The 17,099-nt window shown below is 30.8% G+C and overlaps 2 protein-coding genes across 2 annotated transcripts; both read left to right on the top strand.

Moving 5' to 3' along the window:
- The first annotated feature begins 1,091 nt into the window (after positions 1 to 1,091).
- LOC109015451 (F-box/kelch-repeat protein At3g06240-like) lies at positions 1,092 to 2,677 on the top strand. Its single transcript, XM_018997920.2, has one exon. It carries the CDS (start codon positions 1,310 to 1,312, stop codon positions 2,432 to 2,434), a length of 1,125 nt encoding a protein of 374 aa, XP_018853465.1. The 5' UTR covers positions 1,092 to 1,309; the 3' UTR covers positions 2,435 to 2,677.
- Positions 2,678 to 11,117: 8,440 nt separating this feature from the next.
- On the top strand, positions 11,118 to 12,703 carry LOC108987868 (F-box/kelch-repeat protein At3g23880-like). The gene has a single exon (XM_035687124.1). It carries the CDS (start codon positions 11,119 to 11,121, stop codon positions 12,322 to 12,324), a length of 1,206 nt encoding a protein of 401 aa, XP_035543017.1. The 5' UTR covers position 11,118; the 3' UTR covers positions 12,325 to 12,703.
- The last annotated feature ends 4,396 nt before the right edge of the window (positions 12,704 to 17,099 follow it).

The following is a 17,099-nucleotide window of genomic DNA, read 5'->3' on the forward strand; positions in this document are numbered from 1 at the left end:
ATGAATCTACGACGTTGAGGAGTACGACGAGGTGTAGAAGATGTTCCCTCGGATATCATTGCAATTGCTTGCATCATATCCAACTCATGATCAGAATAATCATCATCAAAATTTGAAGAGGGATCCATAGCAAATTGAGGGAAGAAAACTAGAATTGGAGAAAGGAAGTTTGGTTTTTGATGAATGTAATTAGAGGATGAGTCTATTTATAGGGTTTGATCATCAACTAGTAGTTACAACTAAAAAAATTGGTAAAAGAAGAATGGTTGGCTACAAATTAGTTCATTCAAGAATTATAGATAGTGATTGGTTGGTATAATAAGTTGTTGGCATGTTTGTTAGATTCAACTACAATTCTAAATGTAAATGTTGAGTAGAAGAAATGTTGGTATGTTTATATATGTGATTGTTGGGTGAATGGTTGACAAAATATATTTATTCAATAATTAGGTTGAGAGAAAAAATATTTGAAAAATAATAATCTTTTTTATTAATAAAGTTATTAATTAATATATCAACTGTATTTGTAAAAATATATATATATATAATATTTTATTATTATTTGAACTTCAAGATAGCTAGTCTAATGTGGACTAATCTACTTACAAATTTATATTATAGCTAAAATCTAACATTCTAACTAAAATTTAGACTTGACAATGACTAGGCCATTACCAATGCTCTAAATAACATAAATGGTTAGACTTTATGTTCATAAAATCTAACTCTCAATAGAATACAGCTTGAAACAAGTATTATCGTTTGATTCACATGGCCAGATTTAGGAATCGTTTGTTTGAATAATATTATTAATTCATTTAATATTATTTTATTATTATATATATATTTTAAATTATAATAAGGTTATAATTATTTTTAATTTAAAAATAAAAATAAAAATAAAAAATAATATTTTATTTCATTTACAATTTTTATTTAAAATTATTTTATTTTATTTTATTTTTATTATCACTAATCGTACAACCATGATTTGACCAAGAAACTTGTGTCCCAAGTTTCAAAGAGGAAGATCACAATCTTACTCAGTAGTCACAGTCGGCACTCTCTGAACCGACAACACGCTTCCCTTCTATCACTCTGTCATCTCACCGCAGCCATTTCACCGTCTCCGTGCAGGAATTCCTGTACAAAGAGTACTGCGCACTCTACTCTTCTCTCTCTATTTTTAATAGCAAGAAGATAGTCACACCACCGTAGCAAGTGTAATCTCTGCACTCACTTTCCGGTTACCATTCCAGCCAGCGGTGCCAAAGCATTGTTGGGTCACCTGAAACTTGTAATAAGAGCGATGTCTACGAAGTATAAACGATTATCTATCCAAGGTCATCGAGGTTTTCCACTACATCTACCCGAAAACGTCGTCGTAGAAATCCTCTTGCGGTTGCCGGTCAAATCTTTGGTACGATTCAGGTGTGTAAGTAAACGATGGTGCTCCCTAATCTCGGATCCCCGATTCTCTAAATCACAGTTCAGGCGAGCCTCTGTGCGCTCACAAAGACTTCTCATATCATCCCGTTCTGGAATTCGATCCCTAGACTGTGAGGCGCCATTTGAGGACAGTTCCACTCCCAGTGTACTCGTCGTGCCTTTCCAGAAACGGGGTCGTTATGTTAGCATCATTGGGTCTTGCAATGGTCTGGTTTGTGTGTCTCTATATAGCCATAGGGATTACTATATTTGGAATCCGTCAACGGGAAATTACAGGAAACTGCCCGATCCTGGTATTTCACTCCCTGGGCGCAAGTACTGGCATGGCTTTGGATATGATCCATCCACTGATGACTACAAGCTTCTCGTGGCCAATTTCCGGATGCCTCCTTCTCGGGAAAGTGAAGGCAAGGTTTTCTCTTTCAAAAGAAATTCATGGAAGAGGATTCTTCGAGGCCTCGAAGATCCAGGTTATACGGAAGATTCAGCAGGGATCCTTTGCAATGGTTCTCTGCATTGGTATCTTCAATTGTGCCGCGAGCCACTTTCTGGTCAGAAAATACATGGGTTTGATTTAGCCGAGGAGAAATTCCACGAAATACCGATGCCCTCCGTGGAGTATGGACCCGAGTATGTATGCACCCAGACTTTGAGCAATCTTGGAGAGCGCCTGTGCCTCATTTTTTGTATGAGTACCCATTTTCAGATATGGGGAATGATGGAATATGGAGTCATAGAATCGTGGGCACCAATGCATAGAGTTGGTTATTTTCGGGTAGAACCGGCCGGAAAAGATCTAAACCCGCTTTGCCTTTCCAGAAGTGGTGAGCTTGTGGCAATGAAGCATGGGATTGATTTGATGAGAAGTAATCCTGATGGAGAGATTCTTGAATATGTTGATGACTTCAGTGACTGTGACTCGCGTGTTTGTTATGCAACTATGTTTGTTGAGAGTCTACTTTCACCTTATCTGTGTTTGACTTGATCCTTTTTTTTTTTTTTTTCTTGTTATTCTCTCCTTTTGTTTCAGTTCTTTTGCTACTCATCAATGAAAGAAAAATGCAGAACAGTGACGGTTCTAAATCTCAAAGATGTATGGAAGATCGTAGTTTTTGCAGTGCATCCTGCGCATCTTGAAATAGCAAATTTCTGTTGAACATGCACTATTTTGCAGAATTTGTTTCTGAACTACAATGTAATTAGGATTTACATTGTAATGAATGTTATTCGGTCCATTGTATTTTCAGCAGAATGGATGTTAATGATATTCCTGATGTTTAGTTCTAGACATTAGACAAGCCTCATGGAAAGACAATAAGGATAGGGTGGATTGTTTTCTTCATCGTTTTTGTCTTTATGACATTAACTTTTACAAAAGAGTGGTGTGATTTAGGGTATATAAAAGGGTAGTGCTACAGCTAGCTACCGCTGGGGCAGTAGTATTATTTAATATATATTTTATTTAAATAATTTTTATATAAATTTTTTAATATTTTAAAAAAATAAAATTAAATTAAAATATTATTAAGAAAATATTTTTTTAATTCAAAAGTAAAAAATATATATTAAAAAATACTTTCTTAATCATGAAATAAAATAAAAAATTATAAAAAAATATTTTTTTATAATTTTTTATTTTACTTCATGATTAAGAAAATATTTTTTAATAATATTATGATTTTTTTTTAAATATTTAAAATAGTCATTTTACAGTCCCGTTGGGGGTTCCCTTTGAGCTTAATATGTACTTTTTTATGTGTAATTTTTAAATTTATTTTTTATATAAATTTTATTTTACACTTATAAATATTTTTAAAAAATAAAATAAATTTAAAATATCATTAAAAAACACTTTCTTAATTAGAAAGTAAAAAAAAAAATCATTAAAAAACACTTCTTTAATCAGAAAGTAAAAAAAAAAATCATTAAATAACACTTCCTTAATCAGAAAGTAAAAAATAAATCATTAAAAAACACTTCCTTAATCAGAAAGTAAAAAAAAATATATTTCCTTAATCAGAAAGTAAAATACAAATTATTAAATATTAATTTTTATTCTATTTCGTAATTAAGAAAATATTTTTAAATAATATTATAATTTTTATTTTATTTTTTAAAGTATTTAATATTATTAAAAATATCTATATAAAAATAATTTTAAAAAATATATATAAAAAAATACTACACGCACCAGCGGGAGCCCCCACGGGGCATGTACCATTTTCCTATATAAAATGCACACGTTACAATCTATTAATTTTTTTGTCCGGATGCATGATTAGGATGATGTCATATATTAGATGTGTAAAGTGGCTGCCTCCAAATTGTGGCTATTATTTCTTTACAGAATGAGCCAATAAATACATTATTAGAAAAAGTAATGAACGAAACAGGGTATGTTTTTAGGTGGGCGTGATTTTTTATTTTTATTTTTATCTTTTGCTAAATTTTTAGTGTGGTTTCAACTTTCAATCCACCTTTTCTTGTTAAGCAGCTAGTCATTTGTTTTATTCTCAGGTAGTTGGAAAGTTTAGGATACGTTTCCATTCAAAACTCATTTTACTATTATAATTTTTTTAAAATTTTTAAATAAAATATAATAAATAATTTAATTTTTTCAAATTTAAAAATAATTTCTATAAATTTTTACTGAAAATATAATAAATAATTTAATTTTTATTTTATTATTTACAAATTATCTCAACCATCTTTAAATTTAAATCATTCCTAAATCTTAATTTAGCCATATTAAAAAATATATAAAAAATAGCATAATTTTTAACCAATATATTTTATTTATTCATAGGTCGTATTCTTCCAACAGTTTTAAATAATTTTCCTACGTAATGTTATTCAGTTTTTTTTGGTCAAATTAATTTTTATTTTCTCTCAACGATCTTTTTTAGTTAATAAAGGATTTGCTTCAACCAACTTACGGCTTGCTTCATCCATCTTTGTTAATTCTCCATCTTAGTTAATAAAAGATTTTCTCTTAACCATTTTTTTACTATAATTTTTTTCTAATTTTGACATAAATATAATAAAAAATCAAAATTTTTGAATATCAAAATAATAATATTATTAAAAAATAATATTTTAATAATATTTTATTTAACTTTCATTTTAACTTATGTTATATCATTTTAACTCACAATCTAAACGACATTCTAAACTACTTATAAATCTCAATTTTATTGTACATTATCCATAATTTGCATCACTATATAAGAAATGCCAGAAGTGAAGTTTGCAATTCGTATCCTCCCTTTGTGGGGTTAGGGTATGCTCCTTTTTCTCCTCATTTTTATTATATAATTGTTGCCTTTTCTCTTTAGTTTTTTATATTTTGAAAGTATAATTATTAAATATTTTTGAAATATAAATTGGTGGTATTTTCATTCTATCAAAAGATGTCATGTCAATTATAAGTATACTTGTAAAAATAATCGTTAATTATATAATATATTGAATTGGAATAATAATACAACTAACAATATTTAGCAACACCCACGACTATGACACGAACTCGACATGAAAGAATAGAGACAAGATTGTGCATAGTAATAAAATATTATTAAATTAATCATTTTTTTATTAATTATTGGATTGGTCAAATAATAGAGACAAGAGCATTTTTATTGGATTGATCAAATTCATCTTCAAAATTTAATTAATATCATTTTTTTTTATATTTACCTATTTCATTTAAATTCAATCTCCACATTGGATTAGCCATTCACTCTCTATATAATAATAAAATATTATTAAATTAATAATTTTTTTATTTAATTTATTTGTATCACATTTTATAATTCTACTAATTTAATATTAATAATAATTATATTCTAATTAAATTAAGATTAAAAAAATCATATTTTCAAATGTCATTTAATGCTAATAAAAAAAATTGAGATTAAATTTAGTTGGAGTGAGAAATTATTATTTTAATGTTTGGTGAACTAATTGTAATTCTCTATATTTAACTAATTACTGTAACAGAAATTTAAATTATTTTGGAGATGACCAATCCAATGTAGAGTATTTTTTATACAAATTATCTAAAATTTAACTAATCTTTTCATTTGGCCAAGCCAATGAAGATGCTCTTAGGTGTGGTTCAACCCGAATATGGCATGGCATTAATCGACCTGACGGGTTAGCCATTTTATTTTTTATAAATATTATATATAAACTTGAGATAAATAAAAATGCGAAGCTTGACACTTTTTTTTTTGGTTATTTCTTTTATTAGTATATTTTAAGAGATTTTTTTTTAAAAGATTGTTCTTTTTTACTTTCATACGTAACTTCTAACATTTAGTAAAGTGTAGTAGTAGAACTACATCAAGGGTAGGCTCAAAATTTATCGAAAATTCATAATATCCACTAGATTTTATTAATAATTCTGGATATATAAAAAATGGCTCTCACAAAAAATTCATAATCTCTATATACTTTCTAATATTTTCTAAAATTTGATTATACGTAGAAATGCCTATTTCCGATATTTTTTCTATATCTCCAAAGTTTTGTATAATTTCTATATATTATTTATTTTCAAGGAAGTGGCCCCACCAAAACTAAACTAAAACTAAGTTTAGGTAAAATAATAAAATTATTTAACATGGATCACAAAGTTTTTTATTATATAATATTTGACTTCTTAGTTGAAATACAAAGTGAAAATACATAAAAAAAATATCTAAGTTGGATGATTTATATGAAAAATAGTTCATAAGTATTATCCTCTTGAATAAGAAAAATTTATTAATGATCTCAATTATGACATTATATGCATAATGTATGTCATATGCATAATGTGATATAAAAATATCTAGATTTTATACAAAACTTAATAAACTAACTTAAATATTAAAGTGAAATATGGTCTTTTAAAACATCACTTGATAATTTTTATTAAAAAAATAAATTTTCTATATTTTATTATAAAAATAATAATGAATATCGTTCAATGAACGAGCTTGGTAGAATTAGCATAATTAAAAAGACTCAACAGTGCCCTATATGCATGAAAGCACAAGGTAGTCCTAGGCTCTACTTTTAAGTGGAAAGGATGAGTAAGGGCTATAAATGACTTTATAATTAATGAAGATGCTGGAAGTGGCCATTCTCGAAAAAGGATGATCACCTCTCCCGTAGGATTAGACATGGAAGGAGTTCAGATGGGAGAAACTACTACCCGAGTAACTAAGAAAGTCAAGCTTTCTTCTACCTCCTTAGAGCATTGAACGAGCCATTTGTCAATGTAAATTTAAATTGAAAGTAAATAAGAAAAAAAACATTCACATTGACCTAATTAAATTCTTGAAGTTTAACATATCTGCTACAGTATTTTTTACCTCCTCTTTATATCTGGCGAGGTCCTGTTTAATATTGAAAAGAATTTTTTATTATTTCATCTGCATCCACTCTTTCCCTCGTTCTTTCTCTTTCTTCATCCCATTTCTCTCGTTTTTCTCTTTCTTCATCTCGAAACCTGTGAAACACGGAGACATTTGGGTCTTCTTCGATCATCCACGCCTTCTTCTCTCTATCGAGTGTCTACGACATTGTCTTCCAGCCCACAAGAGACCTGCGCATTTCCTCCCCAAATCTTTCACAACAAAATTACCATTTGAGTATTTCTTACAAACTGATTTCCAATTGAGAATTCGATTTACATGGGTTTCGATTTACACTCTCATACGATGTGGAATTTATTCTTTTATTGAGCCTTTTTTTTTCTTTTATTGTTTTGTTTTCCGTTGTCTTGAAAAGGTTGAACAACTGATCGAAAACCAATTGAAAAAGTTTTCCGTTGTCTTGAAAAGGTTGAACAACTGATCGAAAACCAATTGAAAAAGTTTTCCGTTGTCTACATTTTCCCAAATATCTACTTGTTGATGCACGTAAGTTTCATGTTTGGCTACTTCTGATATGATATGGAGTAATTAGTGGACTGTATTGGCTACTTGTGATCTGATATGGAGTAATTAGTGGACTGTATATATACTTGTGATCTGATATGGAGTAATTAGTTGATTGTATTGGCTATTTGTGAACTATTTTTGAGATAATTTGTGGACTATATTGGATATTTGTGATCTGTTTTGGATAATTTATGAACTATTTTAGCAATTTGTGAATTGTTTGGAGGTAATTAGTGGTTTGTTTTGCCAATTTGTGGACTATTTTGAAAATTTCTAGACTCTTTTGGATAATGTATGGATTGTTTTAGCAATTTGTGAACTGTTTTGAGGTAATTAGTGGATTGCTTTGGCAATTTGTGGACTGTTTTGGGTATTTGTGATCTGTTTTGGATAATTTATGGACTGTTTTAGCAATTTGTGAACTGTTTTGAGGTAATTAGTGGACTGCTTTGGCAATTTGTAGACTATTTTGAAATTTTCTAGACTGTTTTGGATAATTTATGGACTGTTTTAGCAATTTGTAAACTATTTTGGATAATTTATGAACTGTTTTGGTATGTTTGTTGGATTCAACCACAATTCTAAATGTAAATGTTGGGTAGAATAAATGTTGGTATGTTTGTATATGTGATTGTTGGGTGAATGGTTGACAAAATATATTTATTGAATAATTAGGTCGAGAGAAAAAATACTTGAAAAATAATAATTTTATTTATTAATAAAGTTATTAATTAATATATCAAATGAATTTGTAAAATATAAAAAATATATATATTATTAAAATATATAATATTTTATTATTATTTAGACTTTAAGATAGCTAGTCCAATGTGGACTAATCTAACTACAAGTCCATATTATAGCCAAAATCTAACATTCTAGCTAAATTTTAGACTTGGCAATAGCTAAACCATTGCCAATGCTCTTAGTAGCTAGACATGTAGATATATTGGATGGAGGCTGGTAGCCAGCCCCACTAGTATTAATGAATCTCTTGTGTTGGAATTGTTGAGAGTTTGAAAATTCTTAAACAGTTTGAGTCCTTAGTCATCCGATTAAGAAAACGTGTTCCAACATGATTTTTCTCATGAAGACTAAGGTTGGTGTTGAGGTGATCTCAGATGATTTGAGTTAATCTGTAAAAAGTAATATTTTATGGATTCCATTGAGTTATATATGATTGTGTAAAGTAGGTTGAGATATGTTTTTAAATATACGAAATATGTTAATATATGTTTAAATTTTTATGAGAAATTGGAAAATTAGTGGGTTTCTATCAATAATTAATTTGAGATATATTGAGATGGATTTGACAGCAAAACATATAGATTTGACAGCTAAACATACCCTAAATGCACCAAGGAAAAATGAAGTCTATTAAGAGGAAACTGAACTTTGATGATTGTTTTGCTGTGGCAGTTGGGGTAGTAGTGGAGGGATAGCTCTACTTTGGAAACATGAGACCGATGTTGCTTTAATTAATTATACCAGATGACACATTCCTAAAAGAGTAACTGAGAAACATAGGGATTTCTCTTGGATGTTGACAAGCTTCTATGGCAATCTGAGTACGACTCATAGAGATAACAGTTGGAGTTGTTTAAACACTTGAAACCTGAGGAGGATGTGCCATGAATATGTTTTGGAGATTTTAATGAGATTACCAACAAACATGAGAAGTTTGGAGCTGTTGGAAGTAGGGATTTAAAAATTAATCAAAAAATCGGACGGATCGGCCTGAATCAGTGGAGCCGATCCGGTTTCGATTTTATGCTTTTTAAGACTAGACCGATTGACTATATTGTATATTTAAATTAATTTTTTTAATATTATATATAATTTTTTTAATATTATATATAATTTATATATATATAATAAATATAATAATATAAATTTTAATTATATATAAGATAATGTTATTATAATTTATAACATAAAATTTTAATTTTAAACATGAAAATTTATTTGATTATATGCTTTAAACATAAAATATATATATTCATAATAAATTCTCGAATCTCAACATATTCCTTTTAATAAATACATAATACATTAGTAACATATTTTTGTAAACAGTAATAGATTTGATCAAAGCATATTTTTGTAACTAGTAACAGATTTTTAATAAAACTGTTTTTTTAAAGTAGTCTTTTTTGATAAACAGATTTTTTATTAAAATCAAAAAATCGGACCGAGCCGGATCGAATTTAAACGGTAAAATCAGAGGTATTGGTTTAGGAGGATAACCGGTGTGTAATCAGTTTTTAAAAATGTAAAATCAGTGCATACCGATTTGATCCTAAATTTTATTCAAAATTGGACTGGATCTGAACGGATATGCCCCTTGCTGTAAGGCCTTAAAAACAAATTGAGGCATTTAGGGATACTTCTGATTTTTGCTCATTTAGTGACTTTTTACAACAACACAAAAGTATACTTAATCAATGAACAGGAGAGGTTCATACTTCATTAAGACTTGATATAGCAATATCTAATCCTAATTGGTATTAGACATTTCATGGCGATAGCTGCTTTGTTATGCCAGCTCAGAGATCAAACCATTGCCCTCTTTTTATTTCAGCCTCGAGTACAAATCACAAAAATCATAGAAAGGAAGAATTTCAGATATAAAGTAGCTTGAGCCTTCAGGGAAGATTGTGCACAAACCATTCCTATGCTTGGGGCAACAATACTTGCATAGAAGCTGGCATCCTTAACATCACTATAATAATTCAGAATTGCAGAGAAGTGACTAAGAAATGGAATGTAGGTGCTATCTTTAATAATTGGAGATCTATTAAAGGCAAAATTAAGAGTATGGGACAACTACAAGTTAGAAATTCATTTCATCTTGCAGGGGAATTTACATGCATTGAGAGATAGATCATATGAGTTGAGATGATTTATGTATAGTAGTAAGATTTATGAGTTAAAATTTATAAATAGTTGTAAGATGATCCAAACCGGCTCTTAAGTCTCGTTTGTTTTCACAATCATTCTAAACATATATTATTTAATTATTATAATTTTTTTAAATTTTTACATAAAATAAAATAAATAATTTAATTTTTTCAAATTTTAAAATATAAAAATTTTAAAAAAATATATTCTAATAATATTTTATTTAATTTTTAATTTTATTTTAACTAACCTCATCTAATTTATGGATAATTTCAAAGCCAAGTTAGTTTCATTCATTTATGCAAATTATCACCTCATTTTAAAAATATAATCATACTTTACAATATTTTTATTATATAAAAGGAAAATATTAGAATAATAAGATAAATAAAGATGAGATTAAAATTAAAAATTATATAAAATATTATTAAAATATAATTTTAAATATAATTTTTATTTTAAAATTTTAAAAAATTATTATAAATAAATAATAATTTTTTTAATTTTAAAATAAAAATAATATTTAAAAAATATTTTTTTATGAAAAAAAAAATACAGTTTAGAACAAAGTATTATCGCTTGGATTCTTGTGCGCAGATTCATTCAATTTTGGTTTGACCAAGAAACTTGTGTCCGAAATTTCAAAGAGGAAGATCACAATCTTACTCAGTAATCACAGTCGGCACTTCTCCGAACTGACAACACGCTTCTCCCTATCATTCAATCGTGTCACCGCAGCCTTTTCACCGTCTCCAAATCTCGGTGCAGGAATTTCTGGACAATGTGTACTGCGCACTCTACTCTTCTCTCTTTATTTATTATTTTTAATACCAAGAAGATGCACCACCGTTGCAAGTGTAATGTCTGCACTCACTTTCCGGTTACCATTCCAGCCAATAGTGCCAAAGCATTGTTAGGTAACCTGAAACTTGAAATAAGAGCGATGTCTATGAAGTATAAACGATTATGTCATCGAGGTTTTCCACTACATCTACCCGAAAACGTCATCGTAGAAATCCTCTTGCGGTTGCCGGTCAAGTCTTTGGTACGATTCAGGTGTGTAAGTAAACGTTGGCGCTCCCTAATCTCGGATTCCCGATTCGCCAAATCGCAGTTCCGGCGAGCGTCTGAGCGCTCACAAAGACTTCTCATAACATCTGGTTCTGAAATTCGATCCCTAGACTGTGAGGCGCTATTTGAGCACAGTACCACTCCCAGTGTACTCGCCGTCCCTTTCCAGAAACGGGGACGTTATGTTAGCATCATTGGGTCTTGCAATGGTCTTGTTTGTGTGGCTCTATATAGCCATAGGGATTTCTATATTTGGAATCCTTCGACGGGAAATTACAGGAAACTGCCTGATCCTGGTATTTCACTCCGCGGGCACATATATAGACATGGATTTGGATATGATCCATCCACTGATGACTACAAGCTTCTCGTGGCCAATTTCCGGAAGCCTCCTTCTCGGGAAAGTGAAGGCAAGGTTTTCTCTTTCAAAAGAAACTCATGGAAGAGGATTCTTCGAGGCCTTGAAGATCCAGGTAGGGCGGACGATTCAGCAGGAATCCTTTGCAATGGTTCTCTGCATTGGCATCTTCGACCGTACCCCGATCCACTTTCTGGTCATAAAATACGTGTGTTTGATTTAGCCGAGGAGAAATTCCATGAAATGCCGATGCCCTCCGTGGAATTATTTGGGGACTGCGGGTATGAACTCGTCGATACTTTGAGAAATCTTGGAGAGTGCCTGTGTTTTAATGTTTCTATGAGTGGATTTATGGAGATATGGGGAATGTTGGAATATGGAGTCATAGAATCCTGGGCACCAATGCTTAGAGTTAAATATTTTCCGGTAGACCCGCTTTGCCTTTCCAGAGGTGGTCAGCTTGTGGCAATGAAGAATGGAATTGTTTTGATGAGAAGTAATCCTGACGGAGAGATTCTTGAATATGTTGAGGGCTTCAGTGGCTTTGACTCGCGTGTTGATTATGCTACTGTGTTTGTTGAGAGTCTTCTTTCCCCTTATCTGTGCTTGACTTGATCTTTTTTTTTTCTTGTTCTCTGTTTTTGTCAGTTCTTTTGCTACTCATCAAAGAACTGCAGAACAGTGACGAAAGATTTCATGTATGGAGAATCGTAGTTTTTCCAGTGCATCCTGCGACTCTTGATATTGGCTGTTCCAATACTCTTTTGTGACTTTGTAGAATTGGGGCAAATTTCTGTTGAATCTGGATGTTGTGATCATGCACTTTTTTGCAGAAACTGTTTGTTTCTGAATTTCAAAGCAATTAGAATTTATATTGTAACGAATGTCGGTTCATTGTATATTCAGACTGGATGGTTCTGTATTTCTTTTAAGGCTGTGATTTTCTTCTTTTTGGCCCTCTTTTTTTTTCGGCAGAATGGATGTTAATGATATTCCTGAATCCTGATGCTTAGTTCTTAACATTATATACAATTGCTTTTTATTCATGGAAAGACGATAGATTCGGCTGAATTGCTTTTAAGGCTGGATTGAAAAGCCAAAATTTTGAAAATCTATCAATCATTATTATAATTTTATTTTTTTAAATTCTAATGTAGAATAAAATAAATAATTTAATTTTTTAAATTTTAAAATAAAAATAATATTAAAAAATAATATATATTAACATTTTTTTATTTATTTTTTCAATTTTAAATTCAACTTCATTTTATCTCTCGATTTTTCCAAATTTCGACAGAGATATAATATTCCTGTTTTGTACATCTTTTTAGGAAGATAGATTTTCAGCTTTGATGTAAAAGATGCAAAATGCTAATTGATGTCATGATTCTCTATTCTATCCCTCGTGTATTTTATTTTATTTTTTAACTTTTTTAATAATTAAAGAATTGATTATTATTAAATTTAAATATTTTTTTTAATTTTTAAGATATTAAAAAAATACATAAAATAAAATGAAAAAAAATATAAAATTTAATTATTTCATTCACATCAAATTTTGAATTATATTTTTATTCATTATATAGTAATAAAATAAAATAAATTTATTTTTCTTAATTATTAATTTAAGTAATTTTATGGTATTTCACCATTTTACTTATTTATTTAATTTTAATTACTTAATTCATTTAGTTTTATTTAGACTTTTTTTTTCTTTCATAAATTTAAGTAGAAAGAGAAAAAGTAAGAGAGAGATGAAAGAATAGTAAGAAGTCTATCTTTTCAGAATGAGTGACGCTTCGGGCCAATCGGGTGTGCAAGGTTAGTTTACACCCACAAATGAAAAATTGACACGTTTAAGTTTCAGTAGAATTGAGAAATAAGCCGCTTGTAACAGATTTAAATTTCTCTTCATGTGCAATTGCTCTGCCCCCACCCAAAACAATTGAGTTCCCACAGCGTCGAAATGCTGCCCCACCTCCGTTGGTCTCCTCTCGTCATTCTGAAAAAAATTGGCCGTCAAAAGTGTCGCCCACCCATCCTCGACAACTTTGATTCCTGGCCGTCGAAACAATATCTCATTCTGTATATAAAGAACATCTGCGACACTATTTGTAATTTCTGAGTTTAGATTCCTGGCCGTGCCCACCGTCCCTGGCTCCCTTCTTTGCCCTTTTCCCCTTTTCCATCCCAGAGTGCAAGACACGGAGTTCGATTATCATAAATCAATTATCATTTTTCTTTACCTTAATGTATTTTTCATTTCCTGTTGTTTATGATATTCACTTTTAACTGGGTGTGTAGCATGCCACTCATAGGAATTCTTCTTATCTATTATTTATATTTAACCAAATGAACAAAACTTTAGTATATTCCCCGTATGGAATCTATAAAAACTGTCCAGGAGTTTCCAAGCTCCCGGCAGTTTCAACTTAAGGTTTTCATTGGTATTGGCATGGTTGCTTAGCAACCACTGTGCCTCAACCGTGTCCTGCCTTTCTTCCGTGGCTTTTCTCTCATGTCCCTTCCATCACGAAGCCATGGTCCAAATTGTGAGACTTCTCCCATAGCCAAAACCTTCATTTGTTTACGTAGTTCGATATCATGGAGTATTTGTCCACAAGTGAAACATAGACGTAGAAGCTTTTCATACTTCAGGTGAATCCAAACTCTAGAGCCATTGACCTTGATTGTTCTTTGTCTTGGAATTGCCTTGTTTAGATCCATTTCCACTTTAACTCGAAGAAATTGGCCCCATCCTATCCCATAATCATCCACTTCCACTTCTTCCACTCTACCTTTCAAGTTACCCACTCTTTCTCTAGTATCCCTATTCATATTTGCCATGGGCAAGTTACGCAATTGCACTTAGAAAGTTTCATAATCAAAATTCATTTTCCTTGGCTATGATAATCCATCAAATTTCCATACGATCAAAAAATGCTTATCAAATAACCATGGTCTACCATCTTCCACCCTTTGCTTATTTGCATGTGTTTCAAATGATATAATGAAAATATTTAGCCTTACTTCTTGGAAAATGGCTGCTTTGCTCAATCTCCATATCTTAGCCATAGTAAAAGATATCACCATCTTGCTAATTATGCGATCAGTGCAGACCTTCCTTATCAAACACCTTTCACCTTTTTTTTTAAACTGCCTCTGTCTCTTTTTCATCCGTATTGGTTGTCACAATTTCATCCTTCGTTAACTTCATATGTTCCCACATCACTTCTATTTCCTCCATCCTCACCCTCCCCCTACTCTCCAGGCTCCACAACTCTCCGAAACCACACCCTGGTTCGACTGTCCTTCAACACCTCTAGTTTCGCTTTAGAAAAATGCTAGAGAAAACCAGAGAGGAGACTTACTTTCAATTTGACACGGTATGAGCAATGATTGTCGTGGATCGCTCAGCATTTGTTCTCGTGTTTATATTGTGATTTTCTTTGTGCCTTTGTAGCGTAAGGCTATGTTTGGAAGTCAAAATTTTATTCCAAAATTTTTTATAATTTTATTTTTTTAAAATATATATTTTTTAATTTTAGTTTGATTGTTTTTCATCCATTCCTTGCAATTTTTTCAAAGTTCTAATCAAAATATAAAAATATTACATCTTTTGCAATTTTTAAAATAAACATTATATTTAAATAATATTTTAAATTTATAATATCTTTATTTAACCTTTTTTTTTTTCTTTTTAACTCAAATAATTTCACAAACCATTTTATTATTATTTATTGAATTCTCATCTTATCTCATTATCCATACATACCCTCAATGATACCACTCCTCCCTACTTGGTTTGCTTTTGGAGGTATGATGCAAATCTAAATTGACATGAGGTATTCGGGTCTAAATTGAAAACATGAATAAAATATAGCAAAAAAGTTAAATTTTCCTTTGATTGAGGCAATATAAGTTATTTTTTTATCCCTAAATCTTCTATATATGTTCATTTTTGTCTTAGGATATATTTCGTTTCCAGTTTTGGCTAAATTTTTGGCTTGATTATTGTTTTATTACGTATTTATTTTTCATTTAATAATGTTAGTTTTTTCTTTATTGCAGAAATGCTCATCATTTCGAAATTTTAAGTTATTTTAGTTCAGCTCGTGGGTTTTATGAAATAGCTTCAAATTTTATCATTAATTAATTATTCTTAGAGTTTTCACTCTGTTTTGCATCTTTTTTTAGTTTTAATAACTAGTTTTTGTTGATTAATTAGTTGGTAAAATAATTTCTATTCTGTTAGTGTTAGTTGGCATAAGAGTTTTAATGTTTTCCTGGAATGATTTATCATTAGTTATCACCAATTTTCCTACGGGCTATCTGTTTTTGGGTAATCTGAGACCCCAAGTAATTTTGGGGTTTCAAAATTGAAACCCCAAACTAATTGGTAAAAGGTCAATGCAAGTATCCCATCTTTGGCCAAGGTCATTTGGATTAATTGGCAACACCTTAGTTTCTCACTAAGAGAATCAATAATCGAATCCCCCTCCCTATGTATATATAAAAAAAAAAAGTATCTCATATTTAGAGAGGTAGCTTGCAGTATTTTGACCATCCTTATTTCTACCATGTCCTCAAAGTCTGCCATAGCGCCAGGGGCGCATATTAGATCCATTTCGGAGTTCACTGTCCCCTAGCACTGTGGAAGTCTTGATTTGCACTGAGAATGAGATTAAGGAAAGTCAATTCATATTTCACATGAGGTAGACTTTGAGAAGGTCTATGAGGAGGAGGGTGTGATCAGCCTAAAAGCGGTAATCGCTCCTAATTCATTATTTTACTTTTGCTTATAATAGCTTATGCTATATTTATTTGATAAACATAATTTCAAATTATAATACAAACTTTTTTCCTGGAGAAGTCATACAACGTCATGTGAGTCATGAAAGTTTTCAGGTGCTCGAGGGGGTCCCTTCCTCAGTCATACATTTCCATAGCAGACACTCTAAATTTTGGTGGCAAAGGAACTTCCATTACTTCTTTAGTATAGGGTAGACCTGTGCTCGTGAGCAACTGGTCCACCGTTGACGACTTACCCACTTTCGTTGCTATTTCCTTGTATTCACTTTGAGGTTGCGAAGTTCATATGGCATGTGTTTTTGCTCCTCCTCCTTGTTAGGTCCTGTCTGTGTGTTTAGGGATCCCATGTGCTCAGTGTCGCTGGATCCTGCCCCACCATCTTGCTCTCGTTGGAGTTTTCTGAGCTTCTCATTTTCTTTGCAGAGTACCTGTATTTCGCCAGTTAGCTTTGTCACCAACTCCTCCATGGTTTTCAACCTCGTTTCCATGGCATTTCCCATGTTTCTCTTGAGATATTTGGAACAGGTTGTCGCATGCATGAGAAAAACACGCAAGATCTATTATGATCCCACAGACGG

The sequence above is a fragment of the Juglans regia genome, unplaced genomic scaffold (assembly GCF_001411555.2).
Source record: "Juglans regia cultivar Chandler unplaced genomic scaffold, Walnut 2.0 Scaffold_681, whole genome shotgun sequence".
Taxonomy (NCBI): domain Eukaryota; kingdom Viridiplantae; phylum Streptophyta; class Magnoliopsida; order Fagales; family Juglandaceae; genus Juglans; species Juglans regia.